This window comes from Gouania willdenowi, chromosome 24, assembly GCF_900634775.1.
Source record: "Gouania willdenowi chromosome 24, fGouWil2.1, whole genome shotgun sequence".
Lineage (NCBI taxonomy): Eukaryota > Metazoa > Chordata > Actinopteri > Blenniiformes > Gobiesocidae > Gouania > Gouania willdenowi.
This window is the reverse complement of record NC_041066.1, coordinates 5,649,502-5,677,150: the sequence shown is the minus strand read 5'-3', so window position 1 is coordinate 5,677,150 and position 27,649 is coordinate 5,649,502. Positions and strand designations below refer to the sequence as shown.

At 38.0% G+C, this 27,649-nt stretch overlaps 2 protein-coding genes across 3 annotated transcripts; one reads left to right on the top strand and one right to left on the bottom strand.

Annotated features, from left to right (window-relative positions):
• The first annotated feature begins 364 nt into the window (after positions 1-364).
• heca (hdc homolog, cell cycle regulator) lies at positions 365-19,256 on the top strand. 2 transcript variants are annotated; one of them, XM_028439561.1, is made up of 5 exons: positions 365-831; positions 5,176-6,175; positions 8,533-8,699; positions 14,458-14,612; positions 18,766-19,256. In XM_028439561.1, exons 1-5 carry the CDS (start codon positions 657-659, stop codon positions 18,928-18,930), a joined length of 1,662 nt encoding a protein of 553 aa, XP_028295362.1. In that variant the 5' UTR covers positions 365-656; the 3' UTR covers positions 18,931-19,256. The 2 variants fall into 2 exon arrangements, with proteins under 2 accessions (XP_028295362.1, XP_028295361.1); XM_028439560.1 differs by having other exon boundaries at positions 14,458-14,668; positions 18,766-18,995.
• On the bottom strand, positions 19,255-27,649 carry mtif3 (mitochondrial translational initiation factor 3). Its single transcript, XM_028439562.1, has 4 exons — positions 27,529-27,649; positions 25,876-26,337; positions 23,091-23,242; positions 19,255-19,665 (listed from the first exon to the last, which is right to left on the bottom strand). The coding sequence occupies exons 2-4, from the start codon at positions 26,333-26,335 to the stop codon at positions 19,438-19,440; spliced, it is 840 nt and encodes a 279-aa protein (XP_028295363.1). The 5' UTR covers positions 26,336-26,337; positions 27,529-27,649; the 3' UTR covers positions 19,255-19,437.

The window sequence follows — 27,649 nt, the reverse complement described above, 5'->3', positions numbered from 1 at the left end:
GAGCATTTATTTTTCTGTTTTAACGATGGGGGGAAATGTATACATAAATGTATATATTTTAACCTATGTTCGTCACTTTAAAAAAAACAAGGAGGAAAAAAAAAAAAATACAATAAAAACCCCGTTATTTTTAAACCTGATATAAAGAGTTCCTAAATTATTGGAAATGTGTCTTTTGAGTGACCTCTGATCTATTTATCATCTGTTTAGTTCTTGCATTTTGTGTATTGTGTTTTGTTCAGTGTTTTATATTTTGCTAATTGGATTTTTAAAACGTAGCCATTTAAATCACTTTTGAGATTTCCCAGGGAACATGAACGCAGCAATAGCGTAGCCTACTGACGCTAGGAGGCGTGGTCGCGTGACGTCTGTGGGAGGATGAAAAGCGAGGAGCAGGAATCAAAACAAGAGACGGACACGCCTTCACTGCTAAAGGTTAAAGCTTCTCATTTCTTTAACCTGCCGCAACAAAGACACGCTGTCCTCCACCAAAAAAACGCCGAGGTGCGAAGAAGGACAGAGTGAAGTCCAAACAAACCAAGAAAAAACACAGAAACCGGAGTTGAGCAGCTGAAATGGAGTCCGCAGACATAGCAGACAGCGATGACAAGCGCGATTGACAGAGGCCGAAAATCGTGTCCCTAAATCACCGTAAAATGCCAAACCACAAAACGAGCAAGAGTAAGAAGAGCAAACGCACAAACAGCAGCGGAGATGAGCAGGAAAACGGAGCCTGTGCGGCCGCAGCGGGAGGAGCTGGGGCGGCTGCGGCTGCTGCTGCTGTTGCTGCGGCTGCGGCTGCTGCTGCGCCCCGCAGCGAGCGCTCCAGCGGTGAGTCTTAGTGATGGTTTCATTTCTGCACCATGAAAGCATGAAAGCTCACACAGTGACAGCAATAGACCCACAGTCATGCACACTAACTACACATGCATCTGCAGGCAGGGTCCTCAACACGCTCCATTCACATGAACTGTGGTGCACACATTGTAGGAGGGTCAAAGTCACTCTAGTTTAGGGGCCACATTCAAACAAACTTGAAGTAAAAATGCAATATTAACAATTTTTTGCCACATTTTATATATTAGGCCTGTGACTTAGAGAATCTATTCAGGAGCAAATACAGTAAATCAGTCACAAACATCTGGGAATGTGATATTCAGTGTTATCCCTCAGTAATAAATTAGAAATAGTGAATGTACATTAGATTATTGATCGCTATAACAGGCCTTGATTATCTTTAAAAATAGGAATTATAAATGTACATTAGATTACTGGATGCTGTATGACAGCGTTTTGATTCTTTTATATATCTGAATTATATTTGTACATTTGTATTATTATTAATGCAATAATCTTATTTTATTTTTTTGTGTGTACTTGTATTTAATCCTTATATAAATTAACAATATTTTACTTTATTATTGTTCTTTTTTTCCTTTCTTTCTTTGTTTTGTGTTTATTCTTTTCAATTGTAATATTTCTGTGACATAGTAACTTCCCCCAGGATAAATAAAGTACTTCTGATTCTGATTCTAATGGAGTATCTTTAATAATAAATTAGGAATAACACATGTATATTATTTCTGATGCTATGACAGGCCTTGAGTTTGACACACGTGACGCTTTAAACAGCAAGCAACTGAAAAATATGTCAATAAACTGATTTAGATAAATTGGTAAACTTTGTGAGTTGTTTCCAAAAGCTGCTGTTTGTTTCATAAATGATCTTCATTTCTGTTTGTACAAGTTTTAATGTAGATTATTGCCTAAATGTTCAAGATTTATGAATGGAGTCTGGTGTAATTGCCTCAATGTAGATGCCTTCCCCTCCATCACATACGTTTTAGACACCTTTGGTTTCCGCTGACAGCCCAGACATGTACCAGTATTTTAGCTTTGATTTGAGTCTCTAAATTAGGGGTGTCAAACTCGAGGCCTGTGGGCCAAATCTGGCCGATAAGATCTTCCAATTTGGCCTGGGCTGTGATATTGCTCCAAGTGAAATAGACACTCAAAATGAGACCAGAAGGGAAACTCTTTGAGTTCATTGGCCAAATTTGACCCGATTTAATTTAATTCTTCTAAAGCAGTGGTTCCCAAACTTTATATACTCCCGTACCCCTTCAGACATTTAACCTGAAGCCATGTACCCCCTACTCCTGCACACTTAAAAACATAATAACGTAATGTCATATACAATGTAGCCCTACAGTGAAAATCTGGCCCTTTAGACCATCAACTTTGGCTTGCAGGAGACAGTTAAAAAGACAGAAAAAACATAAATTATTGTCCAGATTACCAAATAATTCAGTTGCAGATAAATCAGCTAAGATATCTAGATACACAAATTCAATATATATTCCACAATATTTGGAGAATCGCAATTTTCCCATGCTTTTGTCCCATGACTGCAGTCATTTTAAATTTTAAATTGTTCAAAGAAGTTAATTTTCCTGCAATTGTTTATCATCATTTGCACAAATTAAATAAAAATATGTCTCAAAATTAATGAATTTTGAAAGAGAAAAGCCTGCATGGACTGAAATTACACTTATTGCTTGGATATTGTTGGCGCCTTACATACTTCATGTATGATTTACACATTGTATAAAGTACAAACTTACATGAATCTATGTTTTTTTTATTTCTATTCACATACCCCCTATGACAATTTGCATACCCCTGGGGGTACCCGTACCCCACTTTGGGAACCTAGGTTCTAAAGAAAGTGACAACAACACACGTGCAGTAGTCTTTGATAAATCGCCACATAGCTCAAATAACGGTAACTGAATGCATTAAAATGTACGACATCAACGTTTTTACTGTTGGTCCCACTTAAAGCTGCAGGAGATGATCTTTTTTTTAACAAATACAGACATAGTGTAGGCCTCACACATCAATAAATCCAAGATAATTTACTTAGAAAAACTGTGATTTCTTGTGTTTTTTGCCATGCAGACAAGGAGGACAGGGATTACCTAAACATCATTTTTGTTTTTGTTTGTTCCCGATAGTCCCTGTGATATCACCTCACTCTGTGAGACATTCAATTTTGGCCAGATGTTTTCTTGTAAGTCCCAAAATATACATCCACTGTTGTTTTGCTGTAATTTTCAGTCAGCGAACATAAGAAATCGCAGTCAGAATAAAGTAAAAACACTTCTATGCATCAGTCTACGGTACTCCACATCCCACAATGCAATGCAGGAAACTTTTCTGACATTGTCAATAAACAGAGTGTGGAGATAAAAACAAACTGTCAGTCGGCAATTTCAACCTTTTACATCTTTTTTTTGGAGCAGATGATCTTTGATTTATTGATCAATGTGTCCCACACTGTCTTTATCTGATCAAAACTTAGCGTCTCAAGCAGCTGTAAATCCTAAGAATTGAACATTTTGACAGAAACTATTGTACTTAACAGTATACATTTTATCAAAGAAACTTAAACTTTAAAATATCTCAATAAATGAATCTTTGCACAAGTCATGTAAAGCTTCTATTTAGCTAACATTCCTCCCAGAAATTCATCAGCATTTATCAATTTGTGTGAGTTTTCTGTTCAAATCTCAGCTCACAGTGTAAAAGAAAAAAGCAGAGGCAAAATACTCTCTTTCTGCACGCACAGTCGCTCACACACACACACTGCTCACAGAAGTCCACACTCCAGATGGAAAAACACACAAATATCTTAAAAAACAAAGAAAGCACAACTCCACACATTGATATCGTCAAATTTAGATTAATTGAAAGAAGCAACTTCCACACTCAGGGGCGGATTCACTAAGATCTGAAATGAAGGGTGGTCAACCAGTTGAGTCCCTAAATCCTTTGGTGACGCAGTTTACTCATCGCTGCAAGGAATTCACTAAGATTGCAGCAATGATTAGTGCGTGTGCAGAAGTGGTGGAGACCGCCCCTATTTGAATGAGCGTTTTGCTTGTTCAATGTGGAGAGGTGAGGTGCACAAAATGGCATTTGGGGAAGTCAAATTGAAGGCAGATGGACTTCTCTGTCTGCTGCACAAACATTTAATAATGTAGAAAACTAAATAAACATTTTTTTTAAACAACTTTAAAACCTAATGTCAATTTTTCCCCCCTAATTTAATGTGGTTGCTCCGTGAGGTCCTGTAACCTTGCTCTGATCAGTCCATGAAAAATAAGCAGATTTAGACAGAAACCGTTCTATAGATCTGCCATTGATCCGAGTTAATGCAGCAACACAGTCTGTCAATCAGCCTGCATTATTTGAAGATGATCTACTGACCATCATCCAGCAGGTCTGAGCAGTGCTGTGTGACACACACTCTCATATGTGAACATTGCGCCATCACTGCGTAAAGTAAGCATCTGATCAACTGCTTCTGGCCTGACATCAACGCGACACAAGAATTTTTTGACGGTCACAACATGAAGAGAAAGATTGTCTGTGCGTCCAAAGCGACATCCATGGAAGTCCGCGCACAGCGATCCTCTGGCTCTGCACCGCAGCGGACACACACAGGCTTCAGGCATCCAGCTGTTCTCTCCCTCACACACACTTTACTCATGCTTGATTTTTCTCATTTAGTGGATGTTAATATTAACTATTGTTTTATTTGAATAATTTTTTTATACCAGAAAGGTTAACTGGAGCTTTTTTTCTATCTCCGCTGTGTTTTGTGTCAACATTGACTGCAACGATCTCTGCATGTGTTTGCTATGGGAGGATGTTTTAGGTGATGTTATGGATAAATAACTGCACTTCTACCTGCATAATAATTCCCACCTTTTTATAAATAAGCAAATGAATGAATGGCCTTGGTGATGGAGTATCCTTGGTTTTAGTTGGAATTAGTCATGACTAATGATTGGTGGTCAGAGCGAGGATAAAAACAGAGGTCTCACACTGAATGTGAATTTTGGCACATTTTCTTTAACGGTTTCCTCCATGACTCTTTAATCCACATCATGTGTCGAGGCTCTAAAAAGAGTAAAAAGAAAGAAAACACCACAGAAACCTCATTTGAACCTCATTATTATGAGGCAGAGAATGGGATCAAATATTGGTTTGGTGTTTTTGGAAAGTTTATGAGACAATGCTCAACACAAAATATGAATGTAACGACTGGTCAGCCTTTAAAAAGCAACAGATTGATCTAAATCAAGGCATCCTTCGTTTATGCTTCAGAGGTCCAGTGTGCCACGCCCCTCGGATGCAGTTTTGGTTGCCTCATCGACCGGGAGAAGGACGACTACCAGCGAGTGGTCTGCAACAACGAGCTGTGCCCGTACGGCAACTGGATGCATCTGCAGTGTTTCTACGAATGGGAGAGCTCCATCCTGGTCCAGTTCAACTGCATCGGTCGAGCGCGCTCATGGAATGAAAAGCAGTGTCGGCAGAACATGTGGACCAAGAAGGGTTACGACCTGGCCTTCAGGTTCTGCTCCTGCCGCTGCGGGCAGGGTCACCTGAAGAAAGACACCGACTGGTATCAGGTCAAACGCCTGCCGGACGAGCGGAAGAAGAAGCCATCGGAGAGGAGCGCGGGGAGGATGGGGGCATGTGGGGGTGCCACGGGGTCTGCAGACGGACTACTGGAGGAGTCGAAGAAAAGCAAAGTAGCATCAGGAGGATCAGCACGAGGTAAAGTGGCTCAGAGGCCGGGTCAGGACTTACCTCGCAGACAATCAATGGATCGACAGAACTCAATGGAGAGAGGAGCTACAGGGGGGCTCTCTCCTTTAGGGTCTCCTCTGAAATCTCCTTGTGACTCCCCAGGACTGTCTCCACCTACCGGCTTCACCTTCTCGCCCACTACTCCTCTGGGACGCAGCTCTCGCCAACTGGGAGAGTTCCTCAAACCAGCCGCTCACATGGAGCCTCAGAGAAAGCACCTGCTGCTGGGGGGGGTGCTGGCCCGAGGCAGGGGCTGCTCTGGCGCCCCGTCCGCTGGTCCTCACCTTGACCCGGGGTCGGTCCTTCCCCTGCAACTGTCTTTCGCACTTCCACTCCACCCCCGCTTCACCCCGGGCGATGTGGGCGACGGTGCCCACGCACATCCGGTGCAGTTTCTGAGAAGGCTGGACCTCTCAGAACTGCTCACGCACATCCCACGACATAAACTTAACACGTACCACGTCCGCATGGAAGACGACGCCCAGGCTGGCCAAGGGGAGGAGCTACGCAGGTATGAAAGCGTGACAATATGAGCCTGGATAAGTAGGGATGGATGGATAGATGGATGGATGGATGGATAATGAGGGCTGGGCGATATGCACCAAAACTCATATCTTGATATTTTTTCTCAAAATTACGATATGCAACATAAATCTTGATAATTTTATTTCAAATGATGTCTGACCAGAAAGACAATTCAAGGTTAAATATGCTGATGCTAAATGCCACACAGGCATATTTATTAACAAACAGCTGCACAATATGTGCCACTTTGAGCTTTTTCTCCTTAAAGGGACAGTACGTGTGAGTGAGTTCTGTAGTGTGGTTTGTTTAGGGGAAGGTCTGGGTTAGGATGCACTCATCAATTCATCTAACTATGTTTTTCATGATGTTCTGAGACGTAGCAAAAGCAACAACTCCTAAAACAGGTATTTTGACAAAATAAGCTATACAAATATATAAATATATATATATATATATATATATATATATATATATATATATATATAGGCGATATTTAAATTTTCTATATTGGCAAAATAGAAAACTAGATATATCTTGAATCTTGATATATCGCCCAGCTCTAATAATGAGTGAAATCTCGTGTCCATGTTCTGCTTTCAGTCATTAATGGTATCTATTTCTAATTCCAGCAAGTTCATTTTGTCATCTTTTTTTAAATACTATCTTAAAGTTTCATTTTTCACGAAATTTACTTTGAAATTTATTTTAATTTCCTGACATATTTTGACTGCCAACTGTCAGTCTTCCTCAGAGGCTTCTGTTGATCGCTTTGATACGTCCTTATGAGAATTTCTGTCCAAAAACAAAATGTATCTTTTCTTAATGGGTGTTTATAAAAAAAATGTTTATATGATATAAAAATGTATATGTCAAAAAAATGTTGATAAAATGTGAGATCATAGTGGCCATAGACACCATAACAACCTTTGAAGATACTGTATATGAACCCGAATGGCAATTTTAAAGAACCTTGAATGTCTCACCAAGCTTGATTCCTGATTCCTAAAATTTCAATATTCATTATAGGTAAATGCATTAAACACACTTTTTTTTAAATGTAAAAAGAGTTCAATCTCAAAATAGAGTCTATACAGAATAACACAATGTGTGGTTGAATTAATCCTGCAGCAGTGACGTGCCGTGAGCACTAGGGTTGGGTAGGCAGGACGTTGCAAATTGAGACCACCAATGTCAACACCAATGACAATTCCATATGTTTCTGCTGGCAAGTGTTAATTTAATTAAATTCAACTTAATTTGTTTTGCACAATTTACAGCAGTTATCTCAATGCGCTTATCAAAATATAAAATTCATAATAAGAAAAACCCAACAAGATCCACATGAACAAGCATTTAGCCATCTAACAAAATCAACATCATCAAGAAACATAAACAATTATTTAATATAGACTCCATACTCTCCCAACAAGATATATCTCATGACACGGCAGCGCATTCGTTGTTTGTGTTGGAAACACAGAAACATGGAGAAAATGTCAACAACAACAACTCAGAACAGCCTCAGTGAGGAGCATCCACAAAGCCAATCCTGTCATTCACTGTGAAAAGTACGAACAATTTTCTGACTTTACCTTTTCTGAAGGTCTGGTAGCTCAGGTGTTGGTCTCCCATCTTTTAAAAGCTGTCGGTTTTCCTCAAAAGAATGTTTATTTATCGTCTCTAGCGCTGTCATCCTGCCTGTAGTGTTATCCCGCCCACTAGCAAGCAGCAGCCATGCTGTATCAATTCACTAATGCACTGTGAACTTTCATATAGCATTTAGTTACGTCCAAAGGCAGCGTAGAGAGCTGCCTTTTGACATAAAACACATAAAAACACACTATGGGGTCAGAGGCACAGCAGCAATGTGCTTTTGGTAGGGGGTGTGGCCTCCTCCTGCTATACAGCGGAGTGAGACTGTGCAGCGTCTCTGCCGTACCAGGAAATAGCGATGTTTAGTCATTTGGGCTATCTGACACTTTCAAACTTATAGGTAATGTAGGCTATCGGAAATGGAAAAATACATAATTTATAATGATATTATAATTAAAGCAAATAATCAAAATATCAATTCCCCCATTGGGTAGGCACTGCCTACCTTGCCTACCCTGACTGCACGTCACTGTCCTGCAGCAATCATTTCTCCTATGGAGTGAGTAAAGGCTGTTGGGGGTGGGCAGCGGGACTGTTTACGTAGGAGGGAAATAAGAAAACAGCAACAATTGCAGAGCCACACAATGACTCATCTGTGTGTTTCCACCAACCATAAAATCAATCCTTTGATCACAAAGGAAATGAAAGTTCACATGTCGTCTAACTCTCTTCTCTCCGCCTCGCTCACAGGTTCATCCTGTCCGCCCTCACTGCCAGTCAGAGAAACATGGTGAACTGTGCGCTGTGCCACCGCGCGCTGCCAGTCTTTGAGCAGTTCCCCTTGGTGGACGGGACGCTGTTTCTCAGCCCGTCACGCCATGATGAGATTGAGTACGACGTCCCCTGCCACCTGCAAGGTCTGACCAGGTTAACGCATTATGAAGAAATGAATGAATGAATGATTTCTTGGTTATAAGTTAGTGGCTTTATATAAAGAGTCCGAAACATGAAAGAAGGAGCTAATATGTTGCCTGTCCTGTACAGTCAATCACATCAGATTACATAACCAAGAACTTCAACAAAAACTAAAAAATGATTGGCATTTCACAATGTTTTATTATTCATTATCACTTTAATTGTTTTTTTTTTTTTTTAAGGTAAAATATTTTTTTGTACATAATACATTTAATTCTGGAAAACCAAGTGTATCATTTAAAAAAAAAAATTATTCACAGTTTAAGTTGTGTTGTTATTCATATTTACTTTATATTCTGACATTTTGACTATGTACGTTTAGTTTTTAGACCTTACAGGGTTAACATGATAAACAAAACTAGAAAAGCATGATTTTCCACCCATTCATCATTTGTGTAAACCAGCTAACCCTGTTCTGGGTCGGTCAGTGGAGTTCACAAAGATGATCACAGCAGCTGTCTGAACCAAAACAACACCTCTCATCACTCAAATGCTAATCTCAGGGAAAAAGTTAAACGTTAGCATTTCTACAGCTAAAGCTAAAGCTAACATGTTCCAAGAAGCCATTGAATCAGTCGACACTAGGGGTGGAACGACACACTGAGTAGGTACATGATATGTTACACCATAAGGGTTTAATGGGATTGAGTTTATATAATATTTCAAATGAACTTATTGATTATTATCACAATTTATTATATGAGACTTTGTTTCACTCTGAACTCTCCTTGAGCTGTTCAGGTTTCAAATTTAATATATACATTAAAATGTTTAAACAATAAATTACATGACTCAAGAGCCACTGTCAGACTGACAATTAATGCCAGTCTTTTATTAGAATCTCCCAGCTAATATAATTTTATCATCATGACATTTACACTATAGACCCTAGGTTCCCAAAGTGGGGTATTTGTATAGCCAGAGGTACGCAAATTGTCATAGAGGCGTACATGAATAAAAAATAATAATTGGAAACTAGAATATAAATCAACCTGCAGTCAGGAGTCTCCATGCATTTCCACAAATTACACATTAGCCCATATAAAACTACCCATGATGGCAGAGAAACAATTTCATCAAAAAAGCGCAAATATGACGAGAGCTACATATTTACATACTTTACATACCAGAGACTTTTTTTTAGTATTAGCTTTTGATAATGTTTGTTGTTGCCAGGATTAGTGCACAAAGTGACATTTTATTGCATTTTAATTAAACTAGAATGTGAAAAGTTTAAGAACCACTGCTATTGAGTGTTTATGGTTGACTTGCGCTTTCTTTGCTGACCTGCAGGGGCAGCAACATGCCTCTGCTGCATCTTGTCTTCCAGAAGAAGAACAACAATAACAACAACATTGGAGGGTAGACAGTCAGCATATAAGAATTTGAAGGAAAAAACAATGTCGTCAAATGACGAGACACCGCGTGACATTTTATTGTTGCCAGATCTTGTCCCTCCGAGGCCAATAACAGATTTTGCTGGACAATATATTGTAATGTCCCACAAATGCCGATAAACGATATTAATGTCGAAATGTTTTTAGACCAAATTAAGCACTAATGTAATGATAACATATCGTAATAATGCCTTTCAAATGCAATCAACTTTCTCATTATTATTTTTTACCATTGTAATTTGAATGTCAAGAGCTTTTAAATATTTTAAACAAATACAAGAAACAATTAAAATTAAATGGGCTCTGTCTCTGTTAGCAAAAAATTGCACTGTAATAAATATGAAACAAAAACAATAAAATAGACCCTGTCTCTGTTAAGAAAAAAAAACACCTCAAATGCAAAACCATACACAACCAAAGCAATAAATAAAATGGTTTATTTAGTCTCTCTCAAAAAACTAATTTGCACTTGCAATAAATATGAAACATTGAGGCACACAGGTATATACAGTAGTTGAACATTCCTTAACAGGTAACACTTCCAATTCAGTTAGAACCTTTGTAAACAAAAATGCTGGCGGCCCCGCCCCCCCCTGTTTCATTCTGTTCTGTTTTCATTCAGTTTTAAACCAAACAGAATGGACCAAATAGTTTCTAGTTTACTCCGTTCATTCCGCTATGGAACAACATGCTCAGGTGCTGAGGGTGAACCCCCTTATCATCCAGCCTGTTTGGAGGTGAAAGACAAGGAAAACAAAATACTTAGACTTAGCTTGGTTGCTAGCCCTGCTCGGCATCCTCGTTTCTGCTTCCGATCGCAGGCTCACATCTCCTCTGCTGACGGACACCGCGGGTAAGAGGCTCTGCTGCGTCACAGGCCGCTGGGTGTTGCCGGCGTAGCAATCCGAACCTACGTAGTTGGTCCAGAGTTGCCACATCTAACGGACTATAACTTGCCTGGTGGTGGTATACTATTTTAGAGTATTTACGCCACCAAATACGCATGAATATGGCAATATATCAAGGCTGGCAAACTTACCGAGTTACTAGTTGATTTATTGATCATCGGCCCAGGCCTATTCCCACCCCTAATCAATATACCTTTTTGCTCCTTAATTGAGTCACTATCATCCTGAATCTTTTTACTATCCATAAATGTATTAATATTGTCATTACCAATGGAAACTAATGTTGATTAGCTCTCAGCTGACTTCTACTTCAATCTTCTCTTACCCACTGGGATTTATCTACATTAGCTACTTTGTTTTTTATTTTGATGATGTTTTATCATATTTGTGCACCCATTGTTAAAGTTCACTACAGTGTAGGTTTACCAAACATACTTACAAAATAAAATTGTCCAGTATTTGGCTACAAAACTATTGTTATTGAACTGGTAAGAGACACAGTTTGTCCAGTGTTTCTGTCAAAACTGATTTGAATAAATCATTGTTAGTACATGTTTCCCAATGTATGTGTCGCTGGCACACTCTAAATGACCATATCTCTATCTAAACGTGCCCCAGGGGAAAAAATCAGTCAGTTTCTGAAAGTTAAGATGTTTCACTATACAGGCATTATGGTGTCACTATGATAATTTCACTCACATCTGAGAGAGAAGCCTTTTTTAGCAGCCGGTCATCTAGCAACAGATACACAGCAGGGTGAAAAAAAGAGAACAAATAATGGCAGGTTTTGATAAAAAATGTCGGCAGAATAAACAGAGTTTTTAAACCTTACAGAAGATACAGAACATGCCTACTATACTATGTATTTTTATTACAACACATGTTCTTATCTTGTGGGTCAGGGTACAAAATTGAGTGGGTCACAGGCAAAAAAATAGTACAACTAAAAACACATTGCTCCCTTTGTGACCTAACTCTTTACTCCTCTGACAGCAGAGGTTCAGTTTTAAAACTGAAAAGTGAAAAGTGAAGGTGTAACCCCTCAGAATCAGTATTACCCCTCAAAATAAGTATAACCCTGCGGAGTCAGTATAATCCTGAATATATTTTCTCAGATTCATATAACTCTCATTATAACCCCTCAGAGTTAGTATAACTCTCAGTATAACCCCTCAGAGTCAGTATAACCCTCATTATAACGCCTCAGAGTCAGTATAACCCTCATTATAACGCCTCAGAGTCAGTATAACTCTCATTATAACCCCTCAGAGTCAGTATAACCCTCATTATAACGCCTCAGAGTCAGTATAGCCCTCATTATAACGCCTCAGAGTCAGTATAACCCTCATTATAACGCCTCAGAGTCAGTATAACTCTCATTTATAACCCCTCAGAGTCAGTATAACCCTCATTATAATGCCTCAGAGTCAGTATAACTCTCATTTATAACCCCTCAGAGTCAGTATAACTCTCATTATAACCCCTCAGAGTGAGTATAACTCTCAGTATAACCCCTCAACATCAGTATTACCCCTCGAAATCAGTATAACCCTGCGGAGTCAGTATAATCCCAAATATATTTCCTCAGAGTCAGTATAACTCTCATTATAACCCCTCAGAGTCAGTATAACCCCTCAGAGTCAATAGAACCCCTCAGAGTCAGTATAACCCTCATTATAACTCCTCAGAGTCAGTATAACCCTCATTATAACTCCTCAGAGTCAGTATAACTCTCATTATAACCCCTCAGAGTCAGTATAACTCTCATTATAACCCCTCAGAGTCAGTATAACCCCTAGGAGTCAGTATAACCCCTCAGAGTCAGTATAACCCTAGGAGTCAGTATAACCCCTCAGAGTCAGTATAATCCCAGAGTATGTGAGTTTAACATCCTTAGTTATTATAGGAAAGTTTCATTCACCTTTTATCTCTGTTTCTTTTTAAATGAGTGTTGACTGTTATAGTTGTGTGACTATTCCTTATTATCTGTTGCCCTCCTGTGATATTCTGCATTATCGTCATATTTTCATCTATTGGCGTTAATTGATGCTGACTTATTTCCTTAGGTTGGCTCGTGTGTGTGCGTCCCTCATTATTTGAAGGTGATGTTGGTTGAGAATCACTGTTAATAATATATATAATATATATTTAAGTAAATGTACTTAAATGTATGTAAAAAGTACTTTTCTAACTACACATAATTTGCCGTAGTACAGGAATTTTCTACAGGAATGTTTTTTATATATAATTGTTTAAAATAGATTTTTAATTTTTTTGGGGAGTTGGCAGCGTGACTACAGTGTCACAGCTTGGCGGCTGATAATGGAGGAGAACATGCACAATGCATAAATCATCACTTCCCAATCACACCTGTGCTGTCTGTTTTAAGTGGCCAAACTGTGTTGGCTGTGGTTGTGTAAAGAAACACTGAGTCGTGATTGAGCTTCGTCCAAACTACACACAGACATGAAAGGTCTCCACCCGCTCCGTCAAGGCTCGCATGAATGTGAATTAGCGTGAAGCGTCTTTGATGTGCACGGCCCATAAGCTTTGATATGCACGTCCTTACTATAAATCACTGTAAAGTTATAAATTATTCAGTTTATTTTGGCTTTTTACATGAAAGCAGATGTAGTCGAATTGTCTTTATTAGATTTTGAGTTAGCCTTAGTTATTATATTTTGATTTTTTAATCATTTATAGAGAGTTTTTTTTCTTCCAAATTATTCATTTTTGAAGATTATTCCCCGGCACCTGTCTGGATTATTTTTTATATAAATAATGCATAAAAATAATTTAAATAAACTAGTCTATAACAGTGTCTCCATAACAAACTAACTAAGTCCAATATATTCATTAAAAAATTATATATATATATATATATATATATATATATATATATATATATATATATATGTAGGATTTTGTTCTGGTTTCTGGTAGGGTCAATTACATTTTTCAATTACAATTATGTCTTCAATTACCTATGTTAAATTGCAACTCATTTATGATTACAGTGACTGGCATTTTTTTCAAAATATAATTAAAATTACAAATATTATTTAGCTTCTGAAAGTCAATTATAATTACATTCTCAATTACTAAAGTTCAATTGCAATTAATCACAATTACTAAACTAATAAATAATTCCTTAAAACAAAAGCTTCCTCTTGTGTTAGCTTTCTGTTAGCATCTCTTATGATAACGGGTCAGTTTTTGTCTGAAATCAGCTGTAAAATACACAAATACAAAATACAAATAAAATACAAAAATATTACCTACATTACAATTATAATTACATCATAATTGTAATGAATTATCAGTTACACAATTGCAATTGTAATTGACCTCAACCCTGGCTCTAAGCATGGTTTCCTCTGTTCTCTGTCCCACAGGGAGGCTGATGCACCTCTATGCCATCTGTGTGGACTGCCTCGAGGGCGTCCACAAGATCGTCTGCATCAAATGCAAGTCACGCTGGGACGGCAGCTGGCACCAGCTCGGCACCATGTACACATACGACATCCTCGCCGCTTCGCCGTGCTGTCAGGTACGGGCGCTAGATGGAAAACTGTCAGTGGAGAACGGCAAAAGTCTCACAGAAAAGTGCGTTAGAAGCAGAGGTGGCAAAAGTTGTAGTCTTCAGAACTCAAGTAAAAGTAGATACCTGAATAACAAGAAGACATAGTCATCAACATCCCCCGCCAGATTGGTTGTCATTATAACTCACAAACTTTTCCTAAATGTCCTAAATCTAAGAAGTTAGATGTATAGACAAGAAAATATTATGACATGAGAATATAAAATTACTAACTATCTAAAACGATTTCTAAGAAAAACTGTTCCTCTTAAAGATACCTCGAACAGAGTAAAAAAAACAGCACAAGGGCCATAACTCCAGAAAAAAATATTTGCGCACTTTTCATTTTCGAACTCCATCAAGATATTGATGCCATGAAGCCACACACCAAATTCGGTTATCGTGTCTTCAACGGTTTCTGAGAAAAGCTGTCCCCTTTGAAGATACCTCAAACAGAGTCCAAAAAACAGAACAAGGGCAATAACTCCAGAAAAAATAATTGCGCACTTCTCATTTTCAAACTCCATCAAGATATTGATGCCATGAAGCCACACATCAAATTCGGTTATCGTATCTTCAACGGTTTCTGAGAAAAGCTGTCCCCTTTGAAGATACCTCAAACAGAGTCCAAAAAACAGAACAAGGGCAATAACTCTAGAAAAAATAATTGCGCACTTCTCATTTTCAAACTCCATCAAGGCAATGATACCCTGAAGCCACACACCAAATTTGGATATCCTATCTTAAACAGTTTCTGAGAAAAGCTGTTTCATTTAACTCGGACGGACGGACACACGAACGGAGCTCAAACCTATAACCTCCTTCCACACTTTGTGTCGTGGAGATAAAAAATGACTGGTAAAAGTATTGAAGTTGCTCCCTTACTTGAGTAAAAGTAAAAAAGTACATGCTTTTAAGAACTTGTAGAATACTGGTACATGGAAATAAATTGAATCTGTTTCCTTTGAACACCTGGAGCGTGTAGCACTAATAATAAATACAATTTGTAAGTAAAGTGTGTCAAGAAAAAAAAAATGCAAATGTTCAATAAAACCCAGAGCAGCTTTCAGTTTAACATTTGAAAATGTTAACTAGAAAACTAGAGGACCTGCCAAACAGGGAAAAAGTTCAAACTACCAACATTTTTAAAAGAGTCTCAATAGAAACATGTTCTCCAGTTTCCTGGAATGGAAACGTGCCATTTTTGGTGTGAAAATGACATGTTGACTAGCACGAGCTTCTCCTTCAGCGTTGGTTTGCGTCATCTTCAAAGGTCTTAAAAGTGACAAGCTCATTTTTGAAGTGTAAAGAGTAGAAAGTCTTGATATTTGTTTAAAAAAGTAAGGAGTAAAAGTAAAAAGTCACCCAAAAAAATAAATACTCAAGTAAAGTACAGATACCAGAAAAAACTGCTTAAGTACAGTAACGGAGTCATTTAGACGTGATGTGTTTTCACCCTGTTTATGGAACAGATCCCTGTATGTCTCACTTTAAAGATATTAAATTATGTTTCAGCCCAAAACTTCACCCTGAGCTGCAATGAATTATTAGTAATAATAATATGTGACAGAAGTGTTATATTTAGGGGCCAGGAGCCTGTTATCCTTCATCTTCTTCTTCTGAGGAAATCCTACTTCCCACGTGTGAACAGTCACCAAATGTTGCACAAAGGTCCAGTCGTCTCAGATTGCCTCAGCTGCAAAAACAGGGCAATCGAAAATTCACAATAAATCAACCATACTGTATATGCTACAGATTTGCAATTTTTGCAAAAGATGAAGTCTGTCACCCAAAAACTGTCAAATGTATTTAAACCTAACTCCTCCCACATCTTCAGACTGTCCCACACAAAGCATCCACACAGATTTTTGATTTATCAAAAACTTAACCTACACTGTATCATTGATGGTGATGTAAAAATATACTTTTAAATATAGTTTCAATATTCATTTAAAAAAAAAATGACACAATTTTGGAGTCATAGTAGAAGATGTTTGGAAAACATCACAGTTTTATCTCCAAAACGGAATGTTTTACAGCATTTAGACGTTTGCTCTCATGCAAACAGTTGAAGTCAATGCAAAAATAACTTTTTTAAAACACCAGTTTTTTCACTTATGGAGCCAATAAATGATTTTAAAAAAATAAATCAATAAGATTTCCATGTTGTCTAGATGCGGTTTGTAGATTTATGGATTTTTGACAGTCATTTGAAATCTGCCTTTAAATGCTAATAGTGAAGCTTCAGGTGGTATTTCCATGTGATAATTAGCTCAGTGACATAGAGAATGGCTGCGTCCCAATACCCACACTGCACCCTACGGACTTCCTCAATGGGCACAGATGGGTTTAGTGCACGTCGGATGTAAAGTGTGTAAGGGAACAAGTGCTGAAAGGGTAGAATTGGAACAGTGTGCGTTGACGTCATCTACCTTCGTCAGGGCGTCATCAATCGTGATAGCAAAATATATAAAGTAATTAAAATAAATAAGATATTTAGCTTTCCTTGTTAAAACAATATTTGTCTGCCATTGATTTTTTTTAAAAGGACTCATGGCTAATTCCCTTCATCAAAGTCTGCTTGCATGAAAGGGTGCATAATGGGCAGAGCTAAAGCAGACTCAGTACGATTGGGACACCCTACGCACTCTGCAGCGTGAGAGTAGCGCAAGTGTGTGTAGTGGGACACAGCCTGTTCCATCATGAAGTGGTGTTTGACTTGTTTTTTATTGACTAATCATTGCAGCTATAGTATTACTACATTTTAAACCAATGTACCACAGTTGTTTCTTACTAATTAACTCATGTGACATGTATTTAATCCATATTTAATTAACAGATTTTAATTTTTTACTTCAATCATTAGTGTTTCTTCTTTTCACTTTGTAATCATTTCTTTTGAGCTGCTGTGACAAAGTCATTTCACAGTAGATTTTTATTCTGACATAGAGCATCTTCTCTATTGCCAGTAATTGTGAGTCCAGGCCTCAACTTATGTCAAATTCACATTAGAATTCCATCTTTTTTCTTCTTCCTACACTGTACTACTACTCTACTCAGGTGGTAGAGGGTTCACCTTCTGATTGAGAGGTTGTGAGTTTAATCCCAAGTCAATACCTGTCTGTGTCCTTGGCCATAACACCGAACACTAAATCTACATTCACACTGCAGGCAAATGTGACCCAAATCTGATCTTTTTGCCCATATACAACCTGTTAAAGACATTCTGAACAACACAATTCTGATTTTTTCAAATCCGACCCAGGTCACTTTCATATCTGGTCCTGCCAAGGCGCTTTCCATCCGACTCCTATGTCATCATCATGCGAAAACGTCATATTATTAATAATGAATCATGAATTGTTCTGTTTGTTCGACATAAAAGTACCATATAAATTAAGTTCATTATAACATTTACCATTTTCTCAGAATTTGCCAGCCCCAACCATCGCTGCGCAGCGGCTAATATTATCCCCCGCCACCAAGTGTGGAAGCTGGATATAGGTTTGAGTTCCGTCCGTGTTAAATGGGACTGCTTTTCTCAGAAACTGTTTGAGATAGAATAACCAAATTCAGTGTGTGACTTCAGGGTATCAATACCTTGATGGAGTTCCAAAATGAGAAGTGCGCAAATATTTTTTCCGGAGTTATTGCCCTTGGGTGGTTTTTTTTTTACTCTGTTTCGAGGTACCTCCGAGGGAACAGCTTTTCTTAGAAACCGTTTAAGATAATTAGTCATTTTATATTCTGATGTGATAATATTTTCTTATGTATATATCTAAGTTCATAGATTTAGGACATTTAGGAAAAAGTTGCGAGTTATATTGTCTTTTTGTTTTCTAATGTAAGTATTTATTAGTCTATCTATAGTTTGATCAGTAATAATTGCTGTGGGTTTTTGCATTGGTCGTAATGCTTTGGCAGCTGTTGAAAATATCATGAATTTGGGATTTTCAGTAAGTTTTGACTTAAAATCAAATCAGAGAATGCCAATAAAACATATTTAAAAGAGGAATGTTTATAACCTGGTGGAATTTGGGTGAATTTGAAAGGGAAAGTCGGAGGCCTTGCTGTTTATCTGACCGTGTGTAAGTTAACCAACCCGTGCTCTGTGTCCCCTCAGGCCAGACTTAACTGCAAGCACTGTGGGAAACCAGTGGTGGACGTGTGCGTGGGGATGCAGTATTTCTCCGAGTACAGCAACGTGCAGCAATGTCCTCACTGTGGCAACCTAGACTATCACTTCGTCAAACCATTCTCCTCCTACAAAGTACTCGAAGCTTATTGACAAATGTTGTTCCTGCATGCTGGGGAAGCTGCTTCTGTTCCACTCGTTGTTTTTCTAACACAAACTAGGAGATATTTTATTTTTCTGGCCTCACTGTGGGTTCACTTTTTATTTTCTTTTGTATGTAAAGATTTTGTCTGACCTGAATTAAAGGAGCTCAAATTGTCCTTAAAGTGTCTCTACAGAGAGGATAGTGTGAGTCACATTAAAGTCAAGCAAACAGGTTTATCTGTGACATGTGAATGTATCAGTATGCCAAATTTGCTTTTATTTTTTACCAAAAAAACAAAAAAGATCTTGAATAAAAAGATTGACACAAAGACACACATCAGTGTTTGTTTATTATATTCTTCAAGTTGATGCACTATTCATATTCTCCCTTTAGTAAAACATCACTCTCCTCATATTTTAGCACCAGCGTTTAAAAGGAAAGTCTCTATTCCAAACCCTCACTGTACAATGAGAAGCTTGTCCCTCTCCACCATGTCTTTATTCTTTATTCTTGGATCAGTGTTGTATCGTTTCCTCTGATGTGTCTGTGCTGTTCGTAGAAGACGTCTCACTTTCAGACGCTGGTGCTTTGGATGCTTTTCCTGTCTTGCTTTGCATCAGCTCCTTTTTGGAAGGTGGTCGGAGGATGCAAGTGGCTGCCTGACCGTCCCGTATGATACTGGGTTTGGAGACGAATCCCACCAGAACCTCCAGCTGCTCCACCATTGTCTCCAGTGCCGTGTCCTGGTGAGACCAGAAAAGCTACATATTACCCAGAAGCATTTATACAGTACCACTTTCTCTCATGCAACGGTCGACGAGCGCTACATTCTTCAGTTTTTCCAATTTAATATTTATTAATTTGGTTTTATTGTAAAGGCAGTACCACCTCTTCTCCACATGGTGTCACTGTTTTGTTCTTTAGGTAATACACATAGGGTGTTTATGCCAACAGTGCATATACAGTCAGAGATGGCAAAAGTATTCATCTTCAGTACTCAAGTAAAAGTATAGATACTTGAATAAAATATGACTCTGGTAAAAGTACTGATGTTGCTTCCTTACTTGAGTAAAAGTAAAAAGTAAATGTCACTAAATGTACTTAAAGGGGACATAACATGGTTTTAAATACTTCCTTTTTACATATAAATCATACAGTTGTGGTCTATATAAAGCGGAACTGCAATGCTTGGGTCTGAATTCCTCATTATTATAGCTCCACAGGCCCCTTTTCTGCCCCTTTTCTGATGTGCTTCTGAGAGCAACTCGTTTTGGTGCGGTCTCTTTAAATGCAAATGAGACACTCCATACCCCGCCCCCTCTTCAGGTGACACTCGGTTCAACTCCACCCTGCTCGGCCATTTTTGTAGTTTGATAGAAGAGATACGGCTATGTAGCGGCGCATAAACTTTTTATTCAGAGGTTATTTACAAAATGTCAACAACAGAAGACTTGTCCATCCAGCCTGACATGTTCGAGCCAGAGTCGGACCCGGCGGAGCGAGATGAAAATGAAGATGATGAACCTGCAGAACCCTAACAAGTGAGCTAACACAAGCACCGAGCTAACGCTAGCGCCAAGCTAACGTCACGAAATGCATTTTAATACAGTCTTTTCAAAGACAAAAACGGCAAAATGAAATGACTAATGAAAACTTTAGACTTAAATTAAATCACGTAGGCCATATCATCAAGGATCTAAAACGAGCACACAGCGCTAACATATGAAGTCTGAAGACGGTGCAGCTGCTAATGCTAACAAAACAATGACAGCGACGTCTTATCATCACACTTTTTAGCGTTATTTACAGCTTACCGAAGTGCTCTGTTCGTCGTCTCCAAAGACAGAAGGAATTGAACCCTCAATCAGACAAAGTCTTTCGGCAAATCCTTCTTTATACTGGCGGAGGTTGATGAAGCAGTCATCCTTGAAGTGCTTCACGCACACAAAAATGACCTTACCCACAGATGTGGGTACATTTCTTTTTTTTTTTTTCTTAAAGGATTTTTTTTGGCTCTAGTGGCCTTTATATGACAGTTGCTTGACAGGAAGGGGGTGAGGGAGAGCAGGGAATGACACGCAGGGGGGGGTCCCAGGCCGGGAATCGAACCTGGACCCGCTGCAGGTGAGGAGCTGCAGCCTCCGTACATGGGGCGGGCGCTCAACCCACTGAGCTACACACCACCCCTGTGGGTACATTTCTGTGAAAAATAAAACTCAACCAGGCACTTCGAAAAGGTTCTGATGCTGGGAGACGGTGTAATGAAGCGTGTGGGTTACTACATCCAACAACCCAACATTTTGACTTATCCTCTCGTAACTTTGGCATCCTTGAGCTTGGACTACAGAATAAAAGCGAGAAATAAAAATGGCGGATTGCTCGAAGTGTTGGACCTGGAGTTGATGTACTAATTTGGCAGTTCCGCTGCAAATACTGTGATGTAATAGTTCAAAAAACGTAATAGAGAATAGAAAAATCGAAACAGATTGAAAAATATGAGCAAAACAGAATATAAAGATATCTACGGAGCACCTGATGAGACTGATTTGATTTTTTCTGTACTTATAAGCACTCTAAATATACAACAAAATGCATTTAAGGGCTAAAAAAGTGGATTTAGCAAACCAGCAAAATCAATATATTTTATATATTTTTAAGAACTTGTAGAATATTGGTACATGGAAATTAATTAAATGTTACCTTTGAACACCTGGAGAATGTAGCACTCATAATAAATACAATTTGTAAAGAAAATGTGTCAAGAAAAAAAAAAGTCCAAAAATGCCCAATTAAACCCAAAGCAGCTTTGATTTGAACATTTTCAAAAACTTGAAAATGTTAACCATAAAACTAAGGGGCCTGCCTAAAAGAAAAAAAAGCTTAAACTACATAAAACATACACTAGCTTCTCCTCCAGCTTCACCATTGTTGGTTTTTACGTTGTGACATCATCTTAGAAAGTCTTAAAAGTAACGAGCTCATTTTTTAAATGTAAGGAGTAAAAAGTGCAGATATTGGATTTAAAAAGTAAGGAGTAAAAGTAAAAAGTCACCAAAAAAAAAAATACTCAAGTAAAGTACAGATACCAGAAAACACTACTTAAGTACAGTAACAAAGTATTTGTACTTTGTTACTCGTCACCTCTGTATACAGAGTATACACTACCGGTCAAAAGTTTTAGAACAACATAGTTTTTTACTGAAAATGATTGAGTTTATTGTGTCGTTGCACTCTGAAATGAAAGCATAGAACAAATAACTAATTTGAATTGAAAAAAAAATCATGGAATCCATGAATAACACTGTTCACCTGATGGTCATGAGGGTCTGGTACCACAGTGTGTTCCAACACTGCTTTTATGCAGACAGAGGGGGTTGGAAGTAATAGAGGTGTCCCGATCCGATATTGATATCGGATATCGATCCAATATCAGCCAGAAAACGAATATCGGATTTTATTGGACTGCATCTAAAATCACTGATATAAACTCTCCGATAAAATCTTCTGCTCCAGCACTTCTGTCCATAGGTGACTGTGGTTCACACGCCAACAAAGTAACGCACTGTTGCTGACTATTGTTCTCTGTTTGAGTAACATCACTTCATCAAGACTTTTCTGACATTCCACACTACAAAATAAGTAATAAAATTATGTATGATTTGTAATGATATTGTATCGGATCGGCCGATATGCAAGGCTGCAATATCAGTATCATATCGGAAGTGAAAAAGTTGTATCGGCACATCCCTGGTAAGTAACTAAAAAAAGTTGGAACACCTGTAGGAATCAGTAGCACCAGCTTTCAAGGCTGATTCAACCTTCATTGCTGCAGAACAGCTTTAAATTGTTAACCCACTTTGTGTTCCCTGAAAAAGTTTTATTTGTATAATTCTGAAATGTACATTATTTTTCAGTTTTGGGTTATTAAAGCTTTTTTTTAACCTCTGGCTGCTCAGTTCTTCTCTTTGTACCATTTCAAGCTATTTATTGGACTTGCACGACTTGAATTGCAATAAATAACTGGAAAAATGAGGATGCTGTAAAACTTTTGACCAGTAGTGTATATACTAATAATATGATTGTATATAATAATAAAATGTTATGGACGCTTTAATCCATATTGTTTTGACTAGTTTTCCCAATACAGTCTCTGAGTGTTTGTCCTCACCAGGTTGGCTGCTTGGTCCCGGGGTTTGGAGCGCAGAGTGATCCTGATGTGGTGCTTCTTCTCCAGCCAGCTCTCAACCTGTTTGAGCTTCGTCCTGAGGTCATGTGACGCGATGCCTGCTGATAAGGTGAGCTCCTTCACCTGCACAGGAGCTGCACAGGAAACAGAGCGAAGTCTTCAATTTATAAACAATAGGTAGGTGTGTTACGGTGGAATTATAGTGTGTGTTAGGCATTTATCTGGGGGGAAAAAAAACTTACGTAGAGTATTTATTTTGAAGGAAATTCAAATATGCAGCTGCGTGCTGTCTAGTCTAGTTACACGTCATTAAAACCCAACATTTTGTGTAGAAAACTATTTAAAAACAACTATAGAGCAGAATGATGAAATGAACAAGTGACAACACATTTTAAACAACCTCATTTTGTAAATAAGTGGAAAGAAACAATCATTAGTGCCTCCTGAATTGATTTATTTCTAAAGTTTCTTTCATTTACAATCATCTCCCTCCTGATGTGGGACCAAGACAGACCCTTGTATTTTCAATTCATCTTAATCAAGATCATTTCTATCATCATTTTGTGAGCTTTTGGTGTCATTTTGTTGTCGTTTGTCTGTCCTTTTTATTATTCAGTATATTTTTTCTCTTGTGTGTGTTTTTGTATGTTTCTCTGTTATTTTTTAGTATGTTGTAGTGATCTTGTGTATTTTTCTCTCATTTAGTGTGTCTATGTTGTCGTTTTCTGTGATGCTGGTAATAGTAAGTATTTTTCTCTCTTAGTTTGTGTGTTTTTGGAGTTTTGTTATTCAGTATATTTTTCTCCTATTTTGTGTGATTATCATTTTGAACTAAAAATAAACATTATTTATCTGCATATTTTTAACGCTTTCATTTGTTACCGTTCTCTCTCTCAAGTACCCCGTGTAGAGCCATCGCGCACCCCCATGTGAGAAACACTGCATTAAACAATAGTCTCTAGGATCAAAGTTGTTACTGTTTCTTGTGGTTTCATTATTGAGACTTTTTTCAACATGCAGCACAACTAAACCACATTCAGTCAAATTTGTCACTACATCGTGGTCAGTCCATGTACTTTTAATTCTCTTTGTAAAAAGATAAACACGACGACGTATGCTAGCTACAGTATGTCATAAAGAACCCACTTCATAGTCCACGTTCTACCCATGGGATGGTTTATACTGGGCCCAGAGACACCGAGACTGCACCTAAACTTTCTCTACAGCAGACATGGGTGGCCTGAGGGCAACATGCTGTCCCTAAGTACTGAAAATATAAAACAAATGACTAAAAATGAAAAACAACTAAAATAACATATAAAACTACACAAAAAGACACCAAATATAAACAAAAGTATATATATATATATATACACAAAACAACAAAAATCAACAAAATGCTGAAAAAAAATACAATTAAATATACAAATTACAACATAAATATTACAGAAATAACAGAACATAGAAAACAAATCCAAAACCATGAAACAACAGCAAAGCCTCACAGAATAATTACAAAAGTGCCTAAAATGATAAAAACACACCAAAATAATGGAAAACACAAAATGACGACAAAAATACAAAAAAAAACGACTCAACACACAGAATGATTACAAAAATAACAGAATGACAAAAACACACAAATCTTTTGTGCTTTCCTGTATTAACTCATTCAGTGCCAGCCGTTTTAGAGCATTTTGACTAATTTTTAAAGACTTACAGAATATTTTGTATGACAATCTTAATTCTGGATTCTGAAAGATTAGACTCTCTAATTTCATCAGAAAAATGAATTTTTCTTTCCAGCTTGTGTCGTTCTTCTGTTATCAGCAGTTGAATATAGGCAAGTTTCACACAAATCACCAGTTTGTGACAAAAAGCTCAGAAAAACATCTTTTTCTGAAAAAACCTATTAGTGCCTTTGAAGTCATTTTTTTTGCTTTAGTGAAACCTCAACATTGGTTTCCTTCTATAAAACTACAAAAACAACACTGAGACCGAGCTTTTGATGGCAACATTACTACTATTATGCTATCTAGGTCAGAATTGAATGGATTTCTTAGTGTATTTTGGCCGTACTCCAAGATTATCCCCCTTTGTTCCCCCACACGCAACATCCTCCTCCTCTCGGACATGTCGTGTCTCAGCGCTTGCCCCCTTTTTTTGATCATTTTCTCTCACCATCACAACACTCTCAATAGTCCACTAAGGTTCTACACATGCTCTGGTCGAGTGTGAGCTGCTGTGAGCTTCAGCATCAACTCTCGTAGCGACATTTTCTTATAAACTCCTTTCCTCTCCCTCTGAGCTCTGCCCATCACGGGTGACCTCTCGTCCAAAGGTGCTGCTGCCACCTACATGTCACCAGTCGGTCACTACAGTACATCATTGTACAAGTTAGATATTCACACTGTCTCCTAGCAACCCCAGCCAAAAAACACAATTCACGTCTATAGACGTGAATGGCACTCAATGAGTTAAGTTATACTAACTGCTGACGTGACATGATTGTTAACATTGTGGCCCGCGGATGAGACCATCACATATTTGTGGCTCCGACTGTAAGTTGTCCATCTCTGCTTTACATGATTTTTACTTTTGAGACTGAAAATAAGCCTAAAGCACAAAAAAAAAATTAAAAATCCAAATTATAAACAGAGCAATCTCAATCTTACCCTGAAATATATAGTTTGTGGTGAAGAAAAGATCAACTTTAAACAGAAAGTTGGAGCGTTTAAGGAGTGAGTTGTCAACACGTCACACATACCGTTACTTGCTTTTACTTTCTTTGTCTCTCTCTGTTTCAGCTGCTCTTCAAGGATCTGTTTGCCGCTCATCAGTCGGTAAACTGGAGGCTCTTTTTGCTCGCTCAGCAATACCAGCTTAAGGTTCCTTTCGTTCATGATTCTGATCACATTAGCTCGATGCATGGCCCCCAGGTCCTCCCCGTCCTCACTTATCACCTGTATATGGGGGTGAGGAATTCTATGGCCAACATTACTGATAGAGGCTTCTGGGCTTTTCTTCTTCTTCTTCTTTGGTGCAGGGGTTTGCTCCGTCTCTGGTCCTCCGGTGGAGAAAGAAGAACGTCTCCACGAAGCAGATATGATGTCCTGTCTTGCACGGCATATGTTGAATCTTGATGCTGGTGTCAGGCAAACAGCTGGGCCTCCACACATGGTTCTTGTTGCATGTCCTAACATCCACCTTAGACAGCTTGCAGACATTTCTTAAACAACATAGAAAAAACATGATTAGCTGTAATATAATGTTTATCGACACATATGTTTATACAGTAAAAAAAAAATATCATTATAGTGTGTAATTGTGACTATCACTTCACCAGCCCTTTCAGAATGAATGAAGGCTTTATTTCAAGGAAGTGTCTCGTAGTACGTAATACGCATCTATATACCGGTAGTCTATCCATACGAAAGATGATGTTGCCGGACCTTTTCTATATAAGCGTAATGTGTGTGTGTTAGTGGCCTAAGGCGCCTGACTAAAGGATTCTTCCTTCAACTGCCATGAGTTCGAATCCCTCATTTGACATATATATTTTTTCATTTCAACATATTTAACACGGCAAATTTCACCTTTAAATTATACGAATAAAATAAACATTTTAGGGTATTTCCTGGGTTAGGGATAAAATAAAAGGGTTAGCAGGGTAGCTAAAAATAAATATGAGCTAAAATAAAACTGACGGAACTTTAAGTGAAGTGGTGCATCTATCACGTGACCTAAACTGGCCAACTGAGTATGCATATACTGCAATTGACACGTATTACGTACTGATAGCCAGTGCCTTATTTCAAACATGAGTAATACAAAAACAAGAACTAAAAAAAAAACAAGAGCAAATGAAAGCACTCCATCAATTGAAAACAAGATAAGGTTAACCCAAAGACACAATAATTCAATACTCACATATTCTACTGGATAAATTATCAAATTATAGGGACTGAAAATATTTGATTTGACCAGTTTTCATCTTATTTTGTTACCACACACACACTTTACAAATTGCTATTGTACATGCTGTTATTATTCCATTATTATCTATTATCTCGATTATACAGACATGCCATTTGAAAATAACCCCTAAATGCTACAATTTCAGGCTAAATTCACTTTTAACGTTGGCCGATTAGTTTTAAATATGCAACTGAGTAGGGAATTGCTTTCTTTTTTTAAATTGATTAATAGATTGCAAAGTATGAGACCTAAAATTGGTAAACAACAGGATTTTTAAATGGGAGTCTGGAGCTGATGCTTGAAAACATGACCCCGACACGTTAGCGTGTGTTCTTAATAAATAGAAGAAGAAGAAAAACACTGACAGATAACAGACGTGTGGTCTGTAATTCTGAGATGATGATTAAAACGTGTCTTTGTGTCCCTTTTTGCGTTTACTCACTGTCAGTTTGTGTTGTTTTCGTAGCTCCACAGGGTGACTGTCTTTTCTTCTTCTTTGTTCTGTAACAGTGCGTTGAAGCTCTGTGATATAAACTGCGTGTTGCCCCCTAGCGGTAGAAAAG